The sequence below is a fragment of the Tyto alba genome, unplaced genomic scaffold, assembly GCF_018691265.1.
Source record: "Tyto alba isolate M040663 unplaced genomic scaffold, T.alba_DEE_v4.0 Super-Scaffold_27, whole genome shotgun sequence".
NCBI classification, from domain to species: domain Eukaryota; kingdom Metazoa; phylum Chordata; class Aves; order Strigiformes; family Tytonidae; genus Tyto; species Tyto alba.
In genome coordinates this window covers 23,280,497-23,305,731 of record NW_024881301.1, presented here as the reverse complement: position 1 = coordinate 23,305,731, position 25,235 = coordinate 23,280,497, and the positions used below count along the sequence as shown (strand labels likewise).

Sequence of the window (25,235 nt, the reverse complement as noted above, 5' to 3'; positions counted from 1 at the left end):
AGGGCTCAGAAAGCACATGGCTGGGGGACACAGAATGGCTCCAGATTCTAAAAAAGCCAAAGGTCAGTTTAGGACAGTGTTTTCCAGTTCTTTTCTAGACTTCCACAAATCCTCCAGTGGAGGTACAGATGCCTCTATGGCAAATTCAGTTGTTCCAACAGTAGATCAGTTTTATTTAGCTACCTCTCATTGATCAAAGAGTCTACAGATTCCCCTGGAAATCAGACACCATGCTGAAAAGCATTACACTCACATTTCTTCAAGTAAGGGATGTCAAGTTTGGTATCACATCCGTGTTTGTTCAGCCTTTTGATTATTTTCTCTTCTGTAGTAAGTTATTTTTTTTAAGTGTCATATGATTAACCTGCACTATTTTATAATATGAAAAGCATGTGTTTGTTATTTTAATAGCAAATTTATTATTTTCTTCTGCAGAAAGAACAATATATCATTTGCAGTGAAGGAATTAAGAGAGCAGATAATAAACACTAAATTTACCCTCCGAAAAATCACCTTGAGTATAGAAGGAAGTTCTTTATTTCTCTTCAGTTTGGCTTGTAAAGAAAGTCTGTGTAACAAGGGCATACAAAAGATCAGTTCACACATGGCACCACCAACAAAGCACTGAGAAATAAAAAATCCTCCAAGGGTCAGTATTTTCTTAGCAAAATCTCCAGTTTGACTTCTCAAAGGAAAAGAAAGCATATGAAAGAGCATTTATCACATGACCTTGTGGCTACGGTTAGCAAAGTTTAAAAGAATCCTTTATATTAAAGTAGAGATACTTACGGGTTTTTTCTTGTAGGCCATATGAGTACCAGAAAAATTCCTCAGTAAGAATGATAGCACGTAATCTGAAGAAATGTCAAATTATTCTTACACTTCAATTTAACATTTGTGCCAATGTCAATTATTGTAATGTTATCATGCAAAGATATTACATGTTTTTCCATTCCACCTACCTTAATCATAACTGTTTTTGCTGTTCCCTGTTCCCCAATTAGCAGAACAGCTTTTCCTTGCCTCATGATAGTGTGCATTAGAAAGTCTGTTCGGACACTGTCTACATTTGGAACTAGAATGGAAGTATATTCTGGTATTGAATCTTTAGGGTAAATATATTCAGGGACCTGCATAAGAAAGACATACAAAAAGATTGAGACTTTACCTGCCTACACAATCGCTTTGCATGAGAACACAAAACCAAATGTACTTTATAAAATGTATATTAGCAAAACTTCTCTTCCTGAAAGCCAAGCATCCATTTATAATAAATCAATACTTTGCCAAGCTCTTCTAAAAGGGTGTTAGACTAACGGGACACTTTCACTCCACTATTCTCTGTTACATGAAGAAAGCTTTCCCTTGCTGGGAGTTCTTAAGTAGTAGGTCAATAGACAGTAGGCAAAGCTAAGATCAATTCTGTTTCACTACCAGAGCTATTTCAAATGCATGTTCCTATTCTCTGCCAAAGATAGCTGAAGAAAATGAAAAAACTTTCAAAAAAGCAACTCTTGAGTATTTGGTAGGGTTAATCTTCCTAAATTTATTACTTAAAAACCTTCCAAATGCAGGTTTTTAAGTAATAAATTTCTTGTATACTAATTAAGAAAGCTTATCATATCATAGTATACAAACCTTCTTTGACCAGTGCTCCCACTGGCCACAGGCATTGATACAAAATTCAAACATGGTTTCTTCTCCATTCACAGCTGGGAGTTCTTTCACTGCAGAGTGCTTCCGTAGGAACAGCTCCATTTTCAGCCTGTCATCCAGTTCCAAAAGAGCTCCAGCTGACCACATTACAGCAAAAATGAACAAGCGACCAATATGTTCCTCACTGAGCTGTTTCTCATCTCGGTCGGACAACAGACCCTGCAAGATGCAGCATGTAACTACTGCCCTCCTAGAACAATGTCCCAGCACAAATAACCAGAATGAGAGAGAAAAATTGAATGTCATATGTACCTGTAGGAGGTCAGTAGCTTGTTTGATGTACATACACTCTAAAATTGGCATTTTTGGTGTCACAGCAGAAAAAACAAAATCCATCACATCCTGGTAAGGAAAAACATCACTTAAATAATCTGCTTACCAGTTTCAATGGTATGATTTATTCTTAGATGAGACCAATTTCTTAATTTCAAATACATTCTAAGCTTTATTCCAAACAACATTTCCCCCCATTTCTAGGATTATAAATATTCAGGCTTAGACCATGAAATTTTGCTTAACAATAACATATTAGAAAAATACCTTTGATGTACCAGTCAGGAAAATTATTCATATGATCTCCATAGAGCAATTTCCTGAAGAGCAATTTGAAGAGTGCTTTTCTGTTACATCAGGGATCTGCCATTTGTGTGCTCTCCACTGGAGATTTTAATCTACTATCGCCATTTTTGTAGTAGGAAGATAAAAGCACTAGAATTGCTGTAATGATATGTATATAATGCACGACCTCACCACTATAAATTTTTATCTGATCTGTTCTGACTGCATCATAATGTACCTGTTCATCTTGAAACCAATACTCTCAGTTTTCTGCAGAACACTGGCAGGATCCAAAGGGAATTTTGCAATTGATTTTAATGGAACCCAGCCTTTCCTCAGGTTACTCCATAGTGATGGCTATTATGACTGCCTTTGCCAAGAGTTCTGCAACATCTTTAGCAAAGTTTCAAACTGACATAAAGTCCTCTCTGAGATTTGCAGTGCGGAATTATTTTAAAATATCAATTGCCATACATAGTACAGACTGATGTGAATGATAATCTACTTTCACTTTCATTTAACAATTTTTAATATAATTCCCTCTCTATAGGTTCCATTTGCCTTTGCAATCTTTGGAAATCAACACTGCCTACTCATTCTGGGGAGTACAACAGGGACAGTATGGGAGATAGTAATTTTGAAGGATTTCCATTTATGGCTCCCATGTCTTGTCAGTGAGAAAGCTAAGACAATGAAGACATTCAATCACCCAAAGATGTAAACAATCACCCAGATATTTTTGAACAACCAGTGAGCTGCCTACCCATATACTCACCAGCTTTGTTCCAATTTTCAGTTTACTTTTTTTGCCATTAAGGTTCTCTAAGTACCCTATGCTGAGTATTTGTTGTCACAGAGACTGAATCAAAGTTTTTACCCATCCTCCTGGGATTCCATTTCACCAGAATAGTTGGTAACACACACAACAAAGATACATATTATGAGAAAAAACTCACTTAAGCATCTTAAAGTAGAATTGGGCTCATGGCTAAGTGGTCTGAGAAAGAAGACAGTCTCAATGTGGGCATACATAGAAGGAGGAAGGCTTAGAAAAAAATAATTTTTTTGTTATTTCTTGTTGACTAACATAAGTGCTTCCACCTCTGTGTGTCATTTTTTGTGGCTTTCCCTCTAAAATGCCTGGTTTGCCCTCAGCAATACATAAGGTGCTCAAGTGACTAACTGAGGGAGTTGTGGCTACCACAAGGAATGGGTAGAAGTAAGGCACTGCAATCAGTATGGGAGATTCAAGTCTAAAGATCCTTAAAATTTGGACTTAAATCTCTCTGAGATTCAGTTTCTTCATCTGTAAAATAGACTAGATGTCTCATAGGGCACTGCAAATTATTTAATAATTTATTTGATATGCTCATAATAAAGATATTTCATGTGTCAAGGTAGTCTGCATTTTTAAGAGACCAATTTTCACCAGAACAAGTTTTATGGTACTTGTGATTCCAGTGAGGTTTGCGTAATTCTTGTTCTTTGAGTTTATGAAAAAAAAAAATCAGGTCCATATACACTAATATTTTTTTACTACTATTTTTAAAATAAATATGACTGAAAGAAGGATGCAACATCAAGATAGCAATTAGCATGAATTAACTACTTATTAGGGTATTATGTTTGGACAGGGGGTCTGGAAAAATTAGTCGGGCCATGACAAATACACATAAATTGTGAAGAATTTGGATGAGGGATTTGCTATCCCTTACAAGGAGACTGCAAAATGAAGTCAGCTGTAAAAAGTCATATGAGAAAAGACCCTTTTGCACAGCATACTGTGACGGTGGAACTCCCTGGACTGCAGAATGCTCTTAGAACAAGAAGCTGGTAACATACTCAAAGGGTTTAGAGAAGCACAAGAACAATTAAATAATGCAAAGTTATTAATATCTGTAATATTAATTTGAACATCACCATTTAAATCTCTAAGATAAGAGACTCTTTAGATTATATATTCAACAATATGCTCCAGAGGCAGTATCTGCCTTTACCCAAGTAAGATTAGAGTGAGATTTAATGCGGAGGGCGGAATAAGTCACATCTGACTACTCTGTTGTTTTTAAGACTTCTCTGAAGTCTCCAGAATAGGTCAATAAGGAATCCAGGACACCAGATTTTATTAAAAAAAAAAAAAATGAAAGTGAGTGGGATTTAAAAATGACTAGATATGGTGAAACTTATGTTACTCACATAACATCAATCACTAGCTTGAGCTTCATACTTTACAGACAAACTGAATAACACCACTGAGGTAATTATTTTAATTATTTCAGTTCTTTGAAACTTTCTCAGATAATTACTTCCATCAGCTAAGCAATTCTGTTGCTTACAGTTACCAGCATCATTCACAGACAAGAAATTGGCACTACAGCTTCTAAATTTAAGAGAGTAGAGACTTTATATGGGGATAGGAGTTTACTTGAAATTATTCCTAAGCTGGAAATGTTGCTGAGAAAAAAGAACTGAGAAAGAGAAGGTGATAGTCTAGCACCTCAACTACTGTTTTAAAAAAATCGTGTGGAAATAGAAAAGACTCAAAAATAATCTTAATTCAAAATAATATTGGTTGGGGGGGGTTGTCTTGGTTTTTTTTTGTTGTTTGGTTTTTGCTTTTTTTTTTTTTTAATTAATTTATCCTTGTCTTTTGGACTACCTCATGTCTTTTATATAAAACTTAATGACTTACAGTGGAATTTGTAATATATACGAAAGGTATAAATAGATCCTTCCCACTGATCCACAACTATTATTCTCTGGTGCTTCCTACTACATTATAGCTACTGGCTGTACCTTCATTAATAATGATTTTATACAATATGCAGACCTGCAGGGACAAATAGTATTTTTCTTAGTATAAATAATGAGCATTTCTTGTAAGCAAATTGGAATTTCTATAGCAGTTGTCTTACATCTATTTTGGTTTAATTTAGATTGATTACAAAAGGTCTCTATATGTATACTTTAGAATTGATTCTCCTTAGTTACTATATTTCCATCTATATCTTAACCTTAATTTTCTTCTAAATATAAGGTATTTCTAAGGCTGCTTATATCCATGTTTTTTTTAATACTAGCATTAAATTCATCAAGTTCTGTATTTGGGTCTTAACTACCACTGTTGTTGCACCTTATTTCACAAATTTTCTTTTAGAATTTATCAATTTTTTTTTAATGTAGGGGGAAATAATAACTAAAAATGATAACTAAAAATAACTAAAATAATAATTAAAAATCTGAATACAAAAGTAGTGTTACCCTCATCTGTAAAATCACTGTTATCACTTCTATTATTTGAGAAGCAAAGATAGGTCATTAAACATGAAAGAAAACTGACAGCATGACAGCTTTCATTTACATTTCGATAGTTCCAAATGCAGCCTTCATCACAGAACAAACTTCATATTTCACTGCATTTTCATCTCTCAATCTAATAAAATACATATTTTTCTGGACTTTACTGCTATTGCTTCAGGCTTGGGTATTTTAAATGTTGTTATTATGTTTTCAGAGCAAGTTGTAGCATGAAATATAAATAGAATTGTGGCAAATAAGCAGTAAATTGACCCACATATAGTTTACTTCAGAAGCATATTTTAAAGTTCATTATCAGAATTGTATCTATTGCTGCTGCAGTAAATACTATGTCATATCATTATGTTTGGGAGGTAGAACAAAATTAATAGCTTGTTAAACATGGGTTTTAAAGTAAATGGGCACTGAAATGAAACATACCTGTAAGAAGACATTTGTTAACATTCCAGGCATTCCAAAACTGTATTAATCATTGCTTTTATCATGATTTATAAATGCACTTTCTGAAATGTCACTCAAAGTTCATTAAAAACTGCATTTGTAAAATCCAACAGCAATGAAAAATGTTACAGTAGAAAACCCTGTGAAATCCAACATCAGTTACCCAAGTACACCGCCAGGAGTGAGACAATGGGAAAGCAAGGTATATAAGGAAGTTGCATTTGTTTCACACGTGTTGGGGAAGCCAGAAGATAACACTGAAAGATTGCAAAGCAATAACTATTTCTTTTAAAAATTCCAAAGAAAAAAATCAGAATTTCAATGTAATTGGAAAAAAAAGTATACTACTGAGATTATGCTTTTGGACCCACTATTGAGTACAACCATCCCCATCCATAATATTAATGAAACCTTTTTAATGACTCATCATGCTAAGGCCAAATGGAGAGGAAAAAAAAACATTCAGAATTGTCCCTTTGGATCTATTGATTGAAAAGAATTTAGTCAGTGTATGTATCAAAGAGATGCCATCTCAAAAATCTCCTTTAAAACAGAATCATGCATTATAAAATGAGAAGAGACCACTATAGTCACCTATGCTGAGCTTCAGAAAAAACACAGAGCACAGAACTACCCTGAATTAATTCAAAATACAACATGCCTTTTAAAAATAACTAATGGACCAAATGCATTCCTGTTGCAGCCAAAATTAAGAAAGAATTCACCAGAGTGAATCTAGCTTAATTTCTTTCTGAATTTACTTCTTTACATTTAAAACAAACAAGGAAGTTTACCCACTCCCTTTATGTATCCTAACATGAATTAAAATTGCAGTAACAATAACAGTCAAAGAGAATATCTCTGTTTTGCCAACGTGCATTATAAAATAATCACAGATTTAAAAATTCACTGCCAACTAACCTATGCAGACAAAACAAAGCATCCAAATTATTCACCTATTACAGTTTCACTCATACATTACTGTTAGAGATAATTCTCTCTTTTTTTTTTTTCTTAATCCTTCATCCTTAATTGCATTAAAAAAAAAAAAAAAAAAAGAGAGGAGTAAATAATTGAAAAAGCTCTTAGGAATAAACAATGCTTCATTAAATAAGGAATATTAAATGCAAACTTTTTTTCTAAAGTCACTGAATTACATACTTGAAATACAGCATTGAAGCAATTCCACAGGACATCTGAGTATGTAACAGGTAGCGTTTGCAGCCAAGCCCTTAAAATAGTCTTCCAATCTAACACTGAGGAACTCATGAAGACCATCCCATTACGAGAAACCGTTGCAGGGGAAGCATTGTCAATGTTGTGAGGTTCAAAAATAATTTTGCAAGTAGGGGACATTGGAATGCGATCTCCATTGGCCAAAGTAAGGGTCTTATTATCATCCAGAACAGAGTTCAAATTTTCAATCCATATTGCATCAACAGGTCCATCCAAAACTATCCAGATATGCTCACCCTAAAAAAAGGAGACACACACACATGCAACTTTATGTACATTGACCAAAAAATATACATTTACTTAATTTCAGAGAACATATACTCTTGGATATAATTAACGAGTCATAATTTGGTGATGATTAATTAGCTCAGCATGAACTGCAATTTTTATAACTTGCTCAGTGACTTTAATCCTTTGTTTGTTATTCTGTGTCACACCAAAAAGTATATTAAGGAACAGCATCAAAAATTCATTTGTGCTGTTCCAAGGATCAAGCTGTCCCTTTTCTCTACAAAAGTACATCAGCCAACCCAGTATCCATCAAGGTGGATGAAAACATTTCCTGCTAAACAGTCACAGTTATGGGTACACAGTCAGTCCTTGTGGGACATTACCTAAGTATTTTCTGTAAGGTTTCCCATTGTCCAAGTGAGAACTGAATGGAACTTCAGAAGATTTGAATGTAATTATGATTCCATGAAACATCATCTGTATGTTTGATAAGAGAATTGGGAAATGCCTATATTGATTTCCTATCAAAGCTTCTTACATTCTGACATAATTAGTGAAATAGAGTAGCAGTGACATAAAACCAGACAAGAAAAAAATAGCTTTCCTCTCCTCACATCAAAACATGAACAGCTCTTGCTTTTGTATTTGAATGGTAGGACTACCTGCTTGCAGAAGGAAGCACAATCCTTAAAATCTTTCCAATTTAATTTAGGAGCCTCAAGTGCTTGGGAAGCCTAGTGCTCTCTGTCATATGCACATAATTCTGACTCTCACGTACACTGAGCTAGTCAGACATAAAGCAAAACTAACACTGTATTTTCCCATTTGATTTTATAATGGAAGATCTTTCACATAAATGACAGGTAATGAGACCTTATGGAAACAGTATTAAATATCCTTATTAACTGTCATGATACAATATCCATTACCTTCTTTGCTTTCAAAGTTTTTCTCCATAATGCAGAGAAAATACCATCTGTCCAGTCATTTGTAGCAACATCGAGGGTACCAAACATCTGGGAGGCTGTGATTGCCTTTGGGTTCATTCTCATCTCTTTATGAGGAGCACCACAATCTGTCATTGCTTTCATCAAAATATTAATGCATTTTGTCTTTCCTGCACCAGTTGGACCTAGAGTCATCATACCTTAAAACAATATAAACATGGTTTAAAATTAAATGTCAAAATGTCATGCTACCATTTAATGCTTCTTTGCATCAACGATCCTTGTTTTATTTTCACCAAAAGGCAACACAAAAACGATGTTTCTCTTTCCACTTAATGTTGACTGAAATGGAATTTTAAAATATTATTAAAAGGCCTCTATAAATGTCTGCTCTATTATTATAGGCAAGCCTATGTGAGTCTATATCCTCCCTCAGGCAGTTCTTTTCCTTCTCCTAATTGAAAAACACAACTGTATTTTTATGTTCGCATGCAATGACATTGACAAGACTACCGGTAAACAAAAACAGTAATTTCTAAATTTATTTAATGAGAAGTTCCCAATGATATATAAAATCGAGTGTATCTTCCTGAAGCAAAAGTAACAAAAATATGTACCTGCATCCATCCATGCTGACATTTTAATACATATTTCTTACATAAAAAACAGTTAACAGCAAACACACTTTTCATTTCTTCAGTATATAGATACTTCTTAAGGAAAAGAAGCCATGTCTTCAATAATAAATTGAGCCTACAGATGATCATTTTTAGTTATATTTTCTAAATCACCTAGTCAAGAGGCCCAGAGTGGGCCCAGATGGGACATTCAAACTGAAATTCCAAAATCTTTTAAGGGAGCTAGGTAACTTCTACTAACCCTAAAGGCAACTGGACAACGTAACCCACAGTTGGCTTTGAAAACCTCTTCAACAAAGGTATGGAACAAGTTACAAACCTAAACCACTACAGTGCAGACTGCTTGATGTTTTCTCTAAAACTAAAGGGAGCTGAATGTTCCCACAAACAATCTGAGCACCCAGACAACCACCTATTCATGCCATGTGTTACATAGGGGGAGATCTAATCCAAGGACCCCAATGTTAATGGAATGACCTTTCTGCTGGTTTCAACAGCATTTTGATCAAAACTGTTATGCAAAAGAGATCTCAGGATCCACGCACTGAACCTCCATGCGTGTGTGTGTGTGCGTGTACATGCGCACTTCATGTGCACATATTGCCTCTATTTCAACCAAGAGAAGCCATCTTTTTTATATACTTTTCCTCATTACTTGAGATCCCATGGTTACCTCTCCATAAATCGAAGGGTCCACGGGCAGGACAAATGGAAGTCAGAAAAACAGAATCTTTTTCCCTCCACGCAATAACTTGTGTCACAGAAAGACCCTGGGCATCCAAGTGTTAGGCCAATTGGAGCTGCATGACCCCTGGGAATAGCATGGCCATGTGGAGAGAAGAGGCATCTAAGCAGAATGCCACAGTGGATCTTTGAGATTTTTTGGGAACAGTGGTCTATGGTGTCACACAGACCAAACAGCTTCTTCTAACAAGAGGTGCATTTAATTATGACTGAAATAATTAAAACTTTCATGGTTCCTATATAGATATAGGTGTTATGATTTGGTATGGAACACTGAACACAGTGATCTGAATGTAAATTATTAACTCAGCACCTCATTAACCAGTTCTTTTGTCTAACCAATAATCTAAACTAAACATATAAGGCATCAAGGTCTCAGACTGTGCTAGGCAAATGAGTATTTCCTTGTCTTTGTTCCATTAGTTTAAGCTTACTATTATTGTGACATGAACAGGAAGAATAAAAAGGATGACATCTTCATAAATCTTTGCTCCTTTAGTTACATTTCCTTTATATTTTCTCCTTCATATACTAAAAATTCCTTAGTTGTTAGAGGTTAGGGGGATGGAGGGCTTTTCAAAGTAGGGGTACTTTTGTCCACTCAGCTATGAATTGTAAACCTGATTTTACTACTTTCTTTGGCACCCTTCCTAGGACAGGATAAACTTTATTCATTAGCCTTTCGTGCACTGTAAAAATGTATTTTCATATAATCACAGAATAGTTGAGGTTGTACAGGACCTCTGGAGGCCATCTTGTCCAACCCCACCTTGGTCCAGCAGGAGGTGGACTTATTTCTCCTCAGTGTAAATGGCCAGAATTGAACACAAAGAACAAGACTTGGAATTATACTGCATGCTTGTTAGAAGCTATCAAAGTAAAGGTTTGAGAGACTATTTTTTGTAATCTCAGCATCATAATCTCACAGTAACATTAAACATGAACTTCATGACTGACCTGTGTCTAAGGGCAACAATTGTTTTCAGAACACTGAACAAATCTGCTGTTTCTGAATTTTAATGTATACTCTACAATTTAACTTGTTCCATAGAAATTTCAGTCTCTGAAGGCCATGCTCATATTTCCCATAAAAATGTAATACAAGGCTAAAATCTCACTGTGTGTGCACTGCACACTAAAAAAAGTCATAACAGTTTCCTAGCAAAATATCCACATAGGCTTTAAAAATGACATCTGTTCAATTTTAAAATACATTTTTCATGAAAACAATCTGCATTCTGTAGCAGATAATATAAAAAACTATTGCTTTTATGCAGTCTCAGAAACTTATCTAGCATGCTAACCATGTCGGACTCGTTGAGTTTCATACAGTTGAATGAGTTTAAGTATCCATGGCGGATGATGAATAAGCCCTGCTTTCTCTGCCTGTTTCTGGATGGCTGACTGTAGTTCAGGATACCCAGCTTTATCCAGAATAATTCCAGGGAATAGGTCATTAATGAGACTCATAAATAAAGGTTCATCTTCATCCACCTGTCAAGGATAAGGTAGGGGGAAATACATCATTTATTCATTGAAATTATTATAACCGTAAACAGTCTTCAATAATATGCCATTTAAAAGATGGCAGTAGAAAAGCTTACATTTTCTAAGGCAAATATTATAATTACAAATCAGTTTTATTAAGTGAATTTCATATAATGCAATCACAAGTAGTAATTTCTAAATTAAATACTTAAACCTTATAAAAATATTAACATCTTAATACAGTTTTCTTTAGTAGACACACACACGTTTCTTCATTTGTTACATAAGTCAGCCAGATTTATTCAAATTTCAGTTTGCCTTGGACTTTATACTATTTTTTTCCTTATGTAAATCACTGAAGCATGCCTACAGGTTTGAATGCATGTACCAATGCACTGAATAGATTAACATCAGAAACAGAGTAATTGGTTCCATCACAAAACTGGCTCCCAAGGTAAATACACAGAGTCTAGACCTTTCAATTACAGCAATAAAAAGAAAGATTAATACTTTAAATAATAATATCGAAAGAGATTAGACTGTACAAGTAGGGATTAGCTGCTTCCAATTACCTCACTCACTTGAATTCTTACAATGTTCTAAAAAGGCAGCAGACTTCCAAGAAATGTATAAATTGAAATTCTGGATTAAGAAGGATCTTTAATGACATTATTAAAAGTTAATACAATGTATTCTTCCTTTTTCCTCTTAGATAAGGCAAAAAGAAGAAAAAACAAGAGCCAATTAGAGGACCAGGTTAGGTTCCCTAGGTTCTGATGGTATTTCCAATTATTTTTTCAGCTAAGGTTTCTGATGTCTCTCCCCTCCTTAAAAGACAAATAGCGCTCACACTGTAACTGTATTCTGATTCTCCACTCACTGATAGACCATATTAATAACTGCAAAATAATGTATCCAACTGCTGAAGAAAAAGAGCTTTTCAATGTGCATAATAAATACACTTAAAAATGCAAAGTACTCTTTTTGGGAAATTCACCAGTGTTACAGTACCAGTTTGGAGAGGTTCATGTCCCGCAGAACTCTCATCACTACAGTTTTCTCTGGCTCTTTGGGATTAGATCTTTTCACTGCTCCAAGTGTTCTTAAAACAGACAGGATATTTCTAAGCCCAAAGTCGTAATGAACCTTGAAATAATGCATAAACTCAATTGGTACCACAAAGATTAAACACTTTCAAATCAAGAGAGAGCTGAAAACTAAATTTATTCAATAAATAAATATGTTATTGAACTTTTAAATATGATGAATTTCACAGTTCTTCATCTTTTCAACTAGATTTCCCATTCTGTTGCTATCATATCCTGAATATATTTTCCAGTGTTGTATGTCCATACCTGCCAAGTGTCCCTTTTGGTGGTAAACTACCACTTTTACAAGTAATCTGTAACACAGCAGTTTTCAGTTGACTAGAAAACACGCTATATCAGGAAGAAATAAAAAAAAAAAAAATCTACTGTAGAAGTAGGAAGAGCAAATATATAGGATGAGTTACAATAAAAGTCTTCAACATGCAAAAAAATACCTGCAAAAAGACAGAGGAATAGGAAGGAAAAGAAGTTATGTACTTAACTACAGTAAGGGAGATTCGAGTTCCTTTTTAGAAAAAAACTTTGTGACCATAAGAAAAATTAAACTTTGGAACAGATTGCCAGGGAAACTGAAGGCTATATGTCAATGGAAAATGTTAAGGAAAGTCACAAACACTTATAGCAAATTATTTAGCTAAGAATTATTTTAACTCCAGAGAGTTAAATGGATGAGCCGTCAAGGCTCTGTCCAACCTTGTTTTCTATTGTCCAATCACGTGCAAAGAAGTTGTTACCAGTTGAAAAAGTTCAATATGAATATTCAGCCAGGTACTGCCAGGAAATCTCATTTGCAGATGGAAACATTAAGACAAAAAGATTAACAACTTTGTGTGAATTTTGGAAGGCAGATTATATGTTGATTAAAGTCAGATATCATTTAATAAATTATATGTCCCAGTGAAATATCCAGAATCATGACAAGGGCTAATAGATTTCTTCCAGTCCATGTTAGATCACCATCATTAACATACTGGAATGAGTCCTGCAAAGGATGGCCAAGTGAAAGGAAAAGAGGCAGTGGTCAAAATTTGCAACAGGGGAAATTACAACAGTTTGTGTAAGGAAAAGATTCTTCACAATGACAGTGGTCAAACACAGAAAAGGTGCTCAGGGAGACTGAATATCTCCATCCTTGGGGTTACTAACAACTCAACAAGTGCTTTAGCAACTTGCTCTACTTTGACCTATGTTGCACTAGAAGTTGGACAAAGTGACGTCTAGAGGTTCCTTCCAACTTACATTGAGTCTATGAATCTATAGAAGTGATGACTTTGTTAAATTTGAAGAATTAGAAATTTTAAATAAGATAAAATGACTTTCAAAGACAGGTTTTCTGATGCATTCCAACTGATCTGCATGACGCATTGTTCAAAGCAACCATCATTTATTTTCCTTAATCAGCCTGCTAGTTTTACAACTGCTTTGCCTTTCAGGAACGGCACAGAACAGATAGAATTTACTGGCAAATGTGTATTATGAGCTATTTCTCTGCTGCATCTTTCAACAGCAGGCAAAAGACCGCACCTGGACTGCAGTGGTATAGCTGATGCCCTTGTAAGGATGAATTAAAAAACTACGAATAAAAATCTCAACAGTAGAAGCACAGCTTGCTATTGTGGGGAAAATAAGGGGTATCAGTGGTTTTCTCCATATGAAAGCACCTTAAGCAGATGATCCTCAAAAAGGGATTATGGCCTCATTCACTTTCAAACATTGTTAGGTTTTTTCTTTTTGGTTTCTATGTTTTTTCCTAATCTGGGTGAGGTGGAATGAGACAGTAGAGAACTTTAGCTAGAAGTCCTATAACAAAGGCAAATAATTCATCTTTGGGGACTCTGTCAGAACAACTGTTTCACAGGCTTTTGGACACCTTGGGATTCCTACATTTGGCAAGAATTATTCTTTTATTTTTGTATGTTTTTCTTTACTGAACAAGATGATGGTCACTTAGGGTCCCTCTGGCTACTTGTGAGTCAGAGTTTCTCCTCCTACAGAGTTTGCATTTGTGTGTGTGTAAAATGTCTCAGGGACTTCATGTATTTCTTCTGGCAAATTTATTTTAGATTTTGTAGGAGCTAAGTTCAGCTGGTGAATGCTTTTTTGTTATATTCTTCTGTTTCTATATATTGTATTTGCTGAAAACAGGCAATGTTCTCCCATTTCCTACTGCATTGATTCTTTATGTGTCCCTGCTCTTTTCAGTCAACTCCCCAGATACCCAGCAGTACTTTCAATTTAAAATTTACCACTACGAATTTAAAATTTACCACTAAACATTTAAATAAATAGATTCCACTGGGAAAGACAGATTAATATGCCTCTAGGAAAGCCTATCTGTACTTTATAGTTCTAGTTTTCTGGCTAGACAGAAGCAATTTGCATCCCACTGTACTCAGAAATATTTGCAGTTCATGGGACTCCCATATCTAATCAGATTAACTCATTAGATCTCTCTCTACATATAATCACTTATTGCACATCAGATGTATTCCCCAACCTACAATAAACTTCATAAGGAACTTCAGCAAGTCTTTCAAAATATACCATTACTACTACAACTAAGTATGAATGATGGGGGAGGGAGATAACAACTCACATTCAAATGAGGAGTTGGTGGACCCAACTGAAAAGCAAAAGATGCAGTCTGAGGTGGAAAAGAGAGACCTCAAGCATGACAAAATACTGTGGAAGGTGGCCCATTTCAAGTATATGCACGCAGATAAGGAAGGGCCAAGAGAACAGGATCATGGCAGAAGCTCTCACATTTTTCTTGGGTAAACAGCACAAGCAGGTGCCAATTCAAAATGTCTGTTCACTAATGCATGCAGCATGGGAAAAAAATAGGAAAAATTAGAGCTCTGTGTGCAGTTATGGGGCTACAGTCTAACTAGGATGAAAGAAATGTGGTGGGATAGCTTACAAGACTGGAGTGCTGCAATGGATGGATGCAGGTTCTTCAGGAAGGACAAGCCAGGAGGGCCAGATGGGGAGTTACCCTTTAAAGTGAAAGAGAGTGGAAAAGCTTTGCCTTAGGATGGCTGATGATCCAGCTGAGAACATTTGGGTTAGGATTAGAGGGCCGATTGACATTGTGGCAGATGTCTTCTGCAAATTTCCTGATGAGAAGGAGGCTGATGAAACTTTCTTCTGACAACTGGAATTAGACTCATCTTTGCAAGCCCTGGTCCTCACTGGGGGCTTGGCACACCCTAATATCTGCTGGAAGGGCAACAGATCAGGGCAGAGTCATTCCAGGAGATTTCAGCACTGTCTCCAATAACATTCTCACACACAAACTGGTGACTAGACAGGGTGGTCAGACACTCCAACAGCTTGACCAGAGAGGCTGTGCAGTTTCCATCTTTGGAGATATTCAAAGCTCACCTAGACAAGGTGCTGAGCCAACTGCTCTATTTGACCCCACTCTGAGCACAGGTATAGGACTTGTTGGCCTCCAGAGGTCCCTTCCAAACTCAGTTCTTCTCCGATTTTATAATTGTATATAATGGATTTATACAAGAGCAGAACTGTCCAAAGGGCTGCTGACAGGCACAGTCAGGACAAACCAGCATACTACTATAGGTTTGCAGAAAATTATGCTTCCTGGCTCGTATTACAGAGTATAGAATCATGATTTGTTATGTAAACTGCTAGGAGCAAAAATCAGCACATCAGGCTTCTCTGATGGACACTGGAGAAATGTTAGAGGGTCCTGAAGAAATTATATAAATACATATGGAAGACTGTTCCCCACAGACATTATTGCTTCTATAGTAAGAACTATGGAATTTAAGTTATAAGTGAGATAGAAGCGCAAAATTCAAATACATAGTTGTGATGTATCTGGTTGTCAGGGCTGTGCCTATGTGCAGACGCAGAGCACTTGGCCATTAATTTACATTGGGTAATATCAAGGAACTCCCTTGCTAGCATCAGCATAGATGAGACAAAGGACTGACCCGGGACAAGGTAATTGAGCTACAGGCCTTCGCAATAAAGCATCTGACTAATCAGTATAGAGTTCTGCAGATGAGAATTTCAGACAGTTCCACAGAGTCCTCCAGGCAGTTCCTACAATCCCCAGGCCAACTGATAAACACTACTTATATGCTTCAATATGTTGATTAACATGCTGAGTGGAGAATCTTGCTGTCTCAGACACTCCAGGGTAGTTTCTGCTGCAGAAATGACAAAACTACACATAGAAACTCTTTGTGAAGATCCAGCAATGGTCATGTACAAAACATTGTACACCATTAAGATAGTTAAAATAAGTTCTGTACACAGTTAATTTTTGTTTGGGGGGGGTGTGTTGTTTTTAAATACTCTGTCCTGGAGCTAACCAGTTCCAACACCCATGACAATACAAAACAAGCAAAACACTTTTGCAGACGTAAATGGGAAAATTTCTGATGCCTGCTTAAATGTCTCTTTCACAGTGAGGGAAAGAATCAATTCCAGGATAAAAATGACCACACAAATGGAGGAAATGAGAAAATTTAATCCTTCTGAGGCCAAGCCTGAGGACAAAAAAAAAAGAGATCCATATTCAATACTCTGGAGACAAGCTATGTTGCTAACTGAGGAAACTGTGCATACACAAATTGTCCTAAACAATGTCCACAAATCCCAGTTAAGAGAGAGTTCTTGGAAAATGAATCTCTGATAAATGCAGCCTATGAACCTATATAACTATATAAGTAACTATAAAACACAGGCAGATGACAGGACTGAGAAAACAGTTTGGACTGCAACAAATGGACTAACACTAGTGATGCTAGAGCAACATAGGGTAATTCAGATTGCCTAAAAACTAATTTGAAGGCTAACAGAGATACCCTGGGCAATATTACAGTGAAGCCAATAGCAAATATAATCCTTCAGAAGCCAGTCTACAACATAAATCTGGTGAGTAAAACCTTCTCAGAAGAAGAAACCTGAGAGAAATTAAAATTGGAATCCAGTTTGGTTATATTGAGAGTGAAATTACAGAGGTAAGGAAAAAGGAAGAGAAAATCCAGATCTGTGTGTTTTTGTTTTAACTCTGAAATAATGAGGGCAATATGATGCATCATTATCTTATTCTGGTGTAGTCCAAGATTACATAGTCATTAATAAATATGTGGTATAGTACACAAATAATATAATGGAGAGTGTAGTCAATATGCCTATGCCCGGGTTCATTAGGATCTGACCAAAGCAAGCATTTGAGCTGCAACTTACCTATCGTTCATATGATTGTTCTTTGAGAACCTCCAGTGGACAGCCAGCACAGAATATTCAAAATGCAATTACTAGTTTTGTTCTTAAAAGCAGCTTTATCCTTTGTTTCTACTTAAATAGCCCATACCAAACAGAATAGCACTCTTCTGGTAGCACTCAGCAAGACAGTACCTTCTAGGCACTCTTCAGTTGATTTACAATTCTTACACTGCCTCTCCAATAGATCTGACCTTCACAAGTGAGGAGACTGAGAAATGTGTCCTCTACAAAGTTCAGCAGAGCAATATACACCATTCCTCATAACTTCTCCAGTAACTGAACTCTGTTTAAAAATCACAGATCAAACTTCCTTTACTGCACAAATTAGTGTGAAGAATAAAAACAACATGATGACTTCAGACTATGTTTCTAGAACTTGAAACTGAAAACCCTAAAAAATTAATAGGTTCATGAGTGTAAAAATAATTATATATTCTATCAAAGTATATTCTCTACATACCCTTCCAGTGACAGCTTACAGCTGGACAAATATTTATTTTACCTGTTTAGATAACTGCTCTTCACAGAGTTTATAGAGTGTATAGAATTTTCGACTAAGGACTTGGTTGTCTCGGAAACCAGCACTTGCCAGCTTGACTCGCATAATAATGCTACGGTCAGGCACCATCATAGCAACTGTGCGAAACTGAATCTTCAGATTTTCTGGAAGTTCCTGTCGTCCTGCATAGCCAGGGTTCTGAATAAATGGAGAATATAAAATAAAATATTATATAATGAAAGCAGGACAGGAAGGTTTAGCTTTTCTGATAAATATTTGGCAAACACAGAAGCACATGCCAGATTACAAAGGGTAACTCCAGCATGTCACAATCACACATCACTACACAGTTGCCTAAATACTGCAGTTCGTAAAGTATGTGGTATCACACGTGTTATTTGGAGATGCCCAAGACACACAGACACAGACAGACAACCACTTACAGATCTTGCTGGAGCTGTTTTAAATGGTTAGTTTCTTAGGGTCTTGATAGTGTTTCAGTGCTGGAGATTACTGTCCCTTGTGAGCATTCCCAGACCATTTCAGTGCAGTCAGTCAAGCAGTGCAAGCCATTACTGAATATAATTTAAACTAATGGATCTGATCTTTCACTGAAGATGTGTAAGTCATTCATGGGACTACTGCATGGCTCAGTTGTGACAACAGTAGTCGCTGGCTATGCAGTGATAGCTTCTTAAACTCTCCCAGCTGTTTCCAAACTGTCTTCCCACTGGTCTTTGCATGCCACTAATTTGTCCTCTTTTTCAAATTAAAGTGATAACATTTTCAAAAGGTAGGAAACCTTAAAGACAAATGCTTCCATTTTGAGTTGTGGGTGTGTAACCTCCAGCTAAGGGGGAAATACAAAGATGCTTTTGAGATATTCTTATGCTTTCCTGCTTCTTTGCCTCCTGCACTGCTAGAAGCAGTCCACAGGCACCAAAGATAAATCTTCAGAAGGCCAGTGAACTGGAGTGAGGGTGGTTTCCTTCATGCTGTCATACAGAAGGACTGTGGTCAGAAATTCTTCACAGGTGGTGAAATACTGACCAGACCAACTACAGTAGTCTTTGCAGTGGTCAATTACTTCTGTTTTATTTTGACAGACTTTGACTAAAAATATGACAAAGTTGGGTTTAGTCTCAATCTATCAAATACTCAACTAAAAAAGCCCTTCAAATATTTAATGATAATTGCATGCTTCAGGTCCTAAGTTCCAGTTAAAAATATGGGCAAGAGAAAACATCATCATTATTATTTGATGACATTATTGTTCAAATTGTATTCATTATTTTCTAACAGACAGTTCCAATGATCTCAACAGGGAAATTACAATGAGAAACGAAATAGGAAAGACTTTTCACAATGATGCCATTTACATATGTTCACACACATACCATAGTCAGAAATATACCAAATTCTCTGTCCATGTCAACAACATCACCATCAGTGAAAACAAACTGAGGTTTCTTATTTTTCTTACACTGAAGTACAATATATATCTGCTGAGCAGCTACTGATAAAACTGGAAGTTCAATGCGGTTAAATTCATCAAAGCAACCCCATGCACCTGACTGGGCTAAACCTAAAAAAAAAAAAAAAGCAGAAAGAAAAATATTTTCTTAAAATCCCAGATCAAATGAGAATAATTTATGTAGAAAATATAGCATGTTCTTTACCACTTAATGTAACATGAAAATAGGTAGTATGAACACAGTAAAACAAGAAGTAAAAATTCAGAATAAATTGGGCTGTGTATTAATGACACCCAGAAAAAAAAAATTACTCCTTGGAAGAAAGATACCCAAACTTCTTTGCAAACAATCCTATACTTTTATAGCAAATATGAGGCAGAAAGTGTTCAATAATGCTGTATATAGCACCTAGTAGCATAAATATGTATATAGCATGGAAACTCATCAAATTCAGGGGGTGAAATTGTCAAAATTGAGCTTGAGACACACTTATCTAAATCAAAAGCACAGAATTAAATCAGAAATCACTACATTTGTGACAGAAACATTGTAGCATTTTATAACAATTAATTCATATGTCAAAAATTGTTGGAGAATAGCATCCTGCCGTTCAAGAGAGAGGAATCTGATGTCACACTTACAACTGTTATCTGGATCAGGCCATGGAGCTCTAGACAGACATAAACATAATGAAATTAATGACTTTTGGGAAAGTCAAGTACTCCTTCTTCTGTATCATGTTTACATGTTAACAGGATTGAAATAGGAGAGTCTACAGTGGCAGCTTTCCAGAGCAGTAGTGGGAAAGCCACGTAATCCTCTGCTATTCCACATCCATTTCATAAGAGACAGAGGCTAGTAAGTCTACACAGGAACTTCACGCATGTCACCTCTTTCCTTCCCAAAACCCACACTGTACTAGTATTTCCTATTGCCTGGGTACAGCAAGGACCTGGATCCGTAGCTGGTGCTACAAACAAATATTCAGAGGTGTTTACTTGATTCCACTGGACTAGTGGAGCTCAGTTTGGCTTAAGCCTTTTGAAGGCTAAATGCAGAAATACAGCACACGTCCAAGAAAAGGCATTTGTGTATTGGCAATGCTAAACAACTGTGCCCAGAGCTGCCCCAAATTCCTGTATTTTACATAAGGTGATGCCTGTGGCACTGGTAAAATAAATCAAGGGATTATTTATGTATAATGTTGATTTCTTAGAACACTTCAGCTAATGGAAGAGAAAGTATGCAAAAATCAGTAATAATACCACTAATACATACTTTTTCACTTTGTTTTCTCTTCGCTCTGTCCTGTTCTGCTCATATTATCATTCTTCCCTTCCCTTTACTGCTCCTTGCCTGATCTGCTCTTGCTCTTTAAGATGTTCCTCTAGGAACTCTAATCGTACTCCAAATCCCCTTGAGGCCCCTTTTATGTTTCTTCTCTGCCCCGCTTCTACACTGTCCCATCTTCTACTGTGATCAGCTAGCATAGCCATATCAATACTTGTCAGGTTTTGCAGATAGCAAAAAAAATGAAAAAAATATGAAAATCATTCTTATGTTAATTTTTTACCTTTTTTCACTCCCATTAACCACTTCTTTTAATATTGTTGCATTGATTGGTCTTTTTTACCCATGCAATTTTGGAAGAACTCTTCAAAAAAATTTGTGGAGTCACACCAGATCAAAGGCAGTGGTAGTACAGCCAAAACTGGCTCCTTAAGATTTGATTCAGCCAGGGCAATACTGCAGATATCCCATAAAATTCATTTCAACTCCATATGTAATCTTTTTCCTACCTAAACTGCTTCTAACTAATTTCTGTAATATTATAGGGAAAAGCATACTCCAAAAGAAAAGAACTGGAAGAGAATAAAAATCAAATAGAATATATACAAATACCACAATGCCACAATGAAGCAAAGATTAAAGTAAGCCTGTAGACAGGTACCAAATTTAAAACATTAAAGACACAATCTTACTGTCTTTTAAAACAAACGAAGAACATTCCTGGACTTCACTGGTGTGGCAGCAAGTCCTTTAACTAATGTCCTCCCTCTTGCACGAGGAATATCAGGGCCCTGGATGCACCAATAGGCCTTAATTGCCCTGACCAGCCTTACCCAGGCCTTCTACCCATACTCTCTGTCTCCCAGCCCAGGAGCTCCATTTCAGCTCAGGCTGTATGTAGGGCTGGGAACAGCCCTGTCTTCTCTTATCCTGACTTGCTGACTGAACTTCCTGGAGGACCCCAGAACTTTCCACAATCAGCTTCAGCCCTACCTCCTGCTGTTTCTGACTGAACTTCCTAGATGGATCCTGGACCCAGCCTGTTATTTCACCTTGTCTGATGGTCGCTGGACAACTGATGGAACAAGCTGTCACCAACTTGCCCTGCTCAGGCACTGTGGGGCTGTTCAGTCCCTGTCCCTGCCTGTGTGATGGTTACCCTGGGCTCCTGGCTTGTCTTCCCTCGTGAAGCTGATGCATTCTTACTGCTCCCTGATAAAAAAATTATTGCAGTGATTTTTCAAATATATTTGGCCCCTTTTGTTACATGTGTTATATGACTACTAGGATGCATTTAAAAAACAAAACAAAACAAAACAAGTGTTTTTTCTACTTTGTTTATTAAACATCAATATCCAGTCTTTGGGATGCAACAAGAAAAAGCCCTAAAGTTGGATATTCTTTAACAAAAAAAACTTTGTTCCATATAGTATTGTCTCTTATACTTACTACTTGTATATTAAAGAGGTTTGAAATTACTTTTTCTATAGAATGATGAGGTTTAGTTCAAACCAAACAATTTTTCCTTGGGAAAAAAAAATAAAAATCACTTGTTCTGTAATGCCACCTGATGCATGGAGTTAAGAAACCTTACTCTGAGACAAGACCAATATCCCACAGCTTTGAATAAATTCTGTTCTTGCAAAATTATTTCACTCTGGTGGTGTTTAAAAAGAAATAGGAAAGAAAATACATACATATGTATACACCCCCCCACACACAAGCAAAAGCACAGCAAGTAAACTACCAGCTGTAAAACAGCTTAGATACAATGTAATTTTGTTGTGAACTGTCATACTGTGCATTAATTTCTGTCCCCACACAGAACCTATTACAATAATCAGTTACAGAAATGGAGTAAAAGAAGAAAATAAAGGACAAGACTAAAGAGATCTTTAACTATGTCTAAGAAATGTAGCAAGCCGCCTGCCCTAATCAATACAGATATCCTACAAACCTGGTCCTCACATGATGTAAGCATCACACAGCATAGCTACTCGTCCCTCAGAAAGACTTCAGAGTGCATCCTGTGATGCAGTGCCATGTCCCTTTCCACATCAGTGGCCCGAAGATCTCTACACAGCTGGGTGGCCTGACCCTTGGATGCGACCCTGTGGCCACAGTCCCCTGTGCAGGTACGAGGGCCCCCACACAAACAAAGTATGCTGCAGGCTACTGTGACAACCCCTGTCCTGCCCGGTGACCCAACAGGCCAGGTGGTAATACCCTACGTGCTGTTCCGCACGGGGCAGTCTGGCTAAAATAGTGTGACAGTGCAGTAATTAATCATGACAAAGCAGCTACAAACTCTCTTTTGTATTGAAACGACACATCTCAAGATTTTACACAGGGGTAGAACTATAGTGACACAATTCATGACAAATTTCACTAAAACGGAACTGTCTAGCCAAAGTACAGCCAGAAGCAGTAAGCAACAAGGTACTCATTGGTCCTGAAAGAATTTACAGAGCTCCATGCTTGTTTGTTCACCTTCTGAATTAAGATCAATATCAAATCTTGCATTAAATATTCCATTAAATATCAAATCACAAAAACGTACCTCAGGTAAGACTGAAGTTGTTTGACTGTAACTACAGAAAACAGAACCAAAGCAAACACGACTTTTACTCATCTACAGACAATCACAAACAAAAGGTTTCCTAAAGGGTATTCACCAACACTTTTCACTGGAAGTGATGAAGTACCCCTGATTTGCTATTATTGGGCAATTGTAACACTGTATTTGATGTAATAGAAAACTTGAAAATTCACCTTCTCACTTGTTTCCCTGGTACTTTCATGGGTCACCTCTGGTCCAATTCAGATCACTACTTATATCTGAACCTACTTTTAGGTTCAAATTTCGAAAACAAAGCTATCAAAGATGGAAGTCCAGGCCTTGGACGTCTTGACTAGTCCATCTGCCTGCAAACAGCTGGAGTTGCACAAGAAAACAAAAGAGACAGGAAGACATAGAAATGGGGAGACAGAACCTCAGCTCTGAGCCAACCAGGAGAACTTTAAATTATAATTTTATCATATATAGTATATTGTTATTTATATTATTATATTGTATTATTATATTTATTCTGAAGATCAAACTTATTGTTCTTACAGGAAAAAAATCCGGAAACATGGCAGCGGACATGACAACACTACCTGGACACCCCCTTTTTCTTCTCACTGCTAAATCTGCTAGTACCTGATAACTTGACCAGATGAAGTGAAAAGTTTGGAAGAGGAAACACTGGTAATGGAATACAAAGCCTATCACAGACATGAAGAATTCTGAAAAATTTCTCAATGTGTGCTCTGAAATATGTAATGTGTTTCATGAGAATTTTCTTACCAGTCTGAATGAAAGTGCTTCTACCTGTGAAGAACTATCCTTCTTTTCCATTAAAGATCTCATGGGCATTAAAGAATCTTTCTCTAAACTCCCTTTGCTTCTTCTATTAAACCAAAAAGAACTCATATACTTCCCTGAGTTCAGTATATCCACTCTTCAATAAATACCAGATATCTTGAGACATTTCAACATAAAAATTGTGATTCCAAGCCAGGCCCTCCCAAGTTGTGTAAATAAGCCCAAAGCAACTGGTGCCCTTCACAAATGAAAGCAATGATGACTTATGTAAGAACAGTTTTACTGTTTTTCCCAGACACACAACAGTCTGATGAATGAAGAAAATATCACCCTATTCAGGCTCTATTCAGCAGGATCTATTATATAATTCCCAGGCAAGTTCCCTGAGAAGTCACCATCCCACTAGCAAATTGACTGAGGTAAGCAGTCACATGCATGATGGTCATCTGAGTAGCAATTTGTTGAGTTCTATACGCACCTTTTCTAATTCATATTGAACACCAGCATGCCATTATATAAAGCAGCAGATGACAAGGACACATTACACAGTATTACTTAGCTTTTGTTGCATATGATGACAATACTACATGGAAAACGTTCAGTCTATAGAAAAACAACAGACAAAAAAACCTGAGCCTTAAAACTCAGCTGATGTTCTTAGACATGAAAATTGTACCCAGTTTTCAGATGTCTGCATTGACACAAGTCACAAACAGTTTAATATAAAGAAGTGAAACCACCAAGGAGTCAAGAGAAAAAGGTGGAAACAAAGAGATACAAACATGCCCACAGAAGGAGCAGAGAGGGGAAAAGTCAACAGCTTGGTGAGATCAAAGACAAACCCACTTCAAGGACTAAAAAAGGCTGACATCCCCACTCCGGATTGATGACAGTAGGTACAGCAGAGACCCAGTAG

At 36.6% G+C, this 25,235-nt stretch overlaps 1 protein-coding gene across 1 annotated transcript in view; it reads right to left on the bottom strand.

The window, feature by feature from the left end:
* LOC104365682 (dynein axonemal heavy chain 5) overlaps positions 1 to 25,235 on the bottom strand; it is a 168,318-nt gene that overhangs the window by 82,732 nt on the left and 60,351 nt on the right. The window contains exons 43-51 of the mRNA XM_042798240.1: positions 19,585 to 19,772; positions 18,191 to 18,385; positions 12,329 to 12,463; positions 11,134 to 11,323; positions 8,430 to 8,647; positions 7,195 to 7,506; positions 1,969 to 2,058; positions 1,639 to 1,875; positions 963 to 1,130 (exon numbers count right to left, since the gene is read on the bottom strand). Coding sequence (XP_042654174.1) covers positions 963 to 1,130; positions 1,639 to 1,875; positions 1,969 to 2,058; positions 7,195 to 7,506; positions 8,430 to 8,647; positions 11,134 to 11,323; positions 12,329 to 12,463; positions 18,191 to 18,385; positions 19,585 to 19,772 — 1,733 coding nt within the window. The remainder of the gene's footprint in view (positions 1 to 962; positions 1,131 to 1,638; positions 1,876 to 1,968; positions 2,059 to 7,194; positions 7,507 to 8,429; positions 8,648 to 11,133; positions 11,324 to 12,328; positions 12,464 to 18,190; positions 18,386 to 19,584; positions 19,773 to 25,235) is intronic.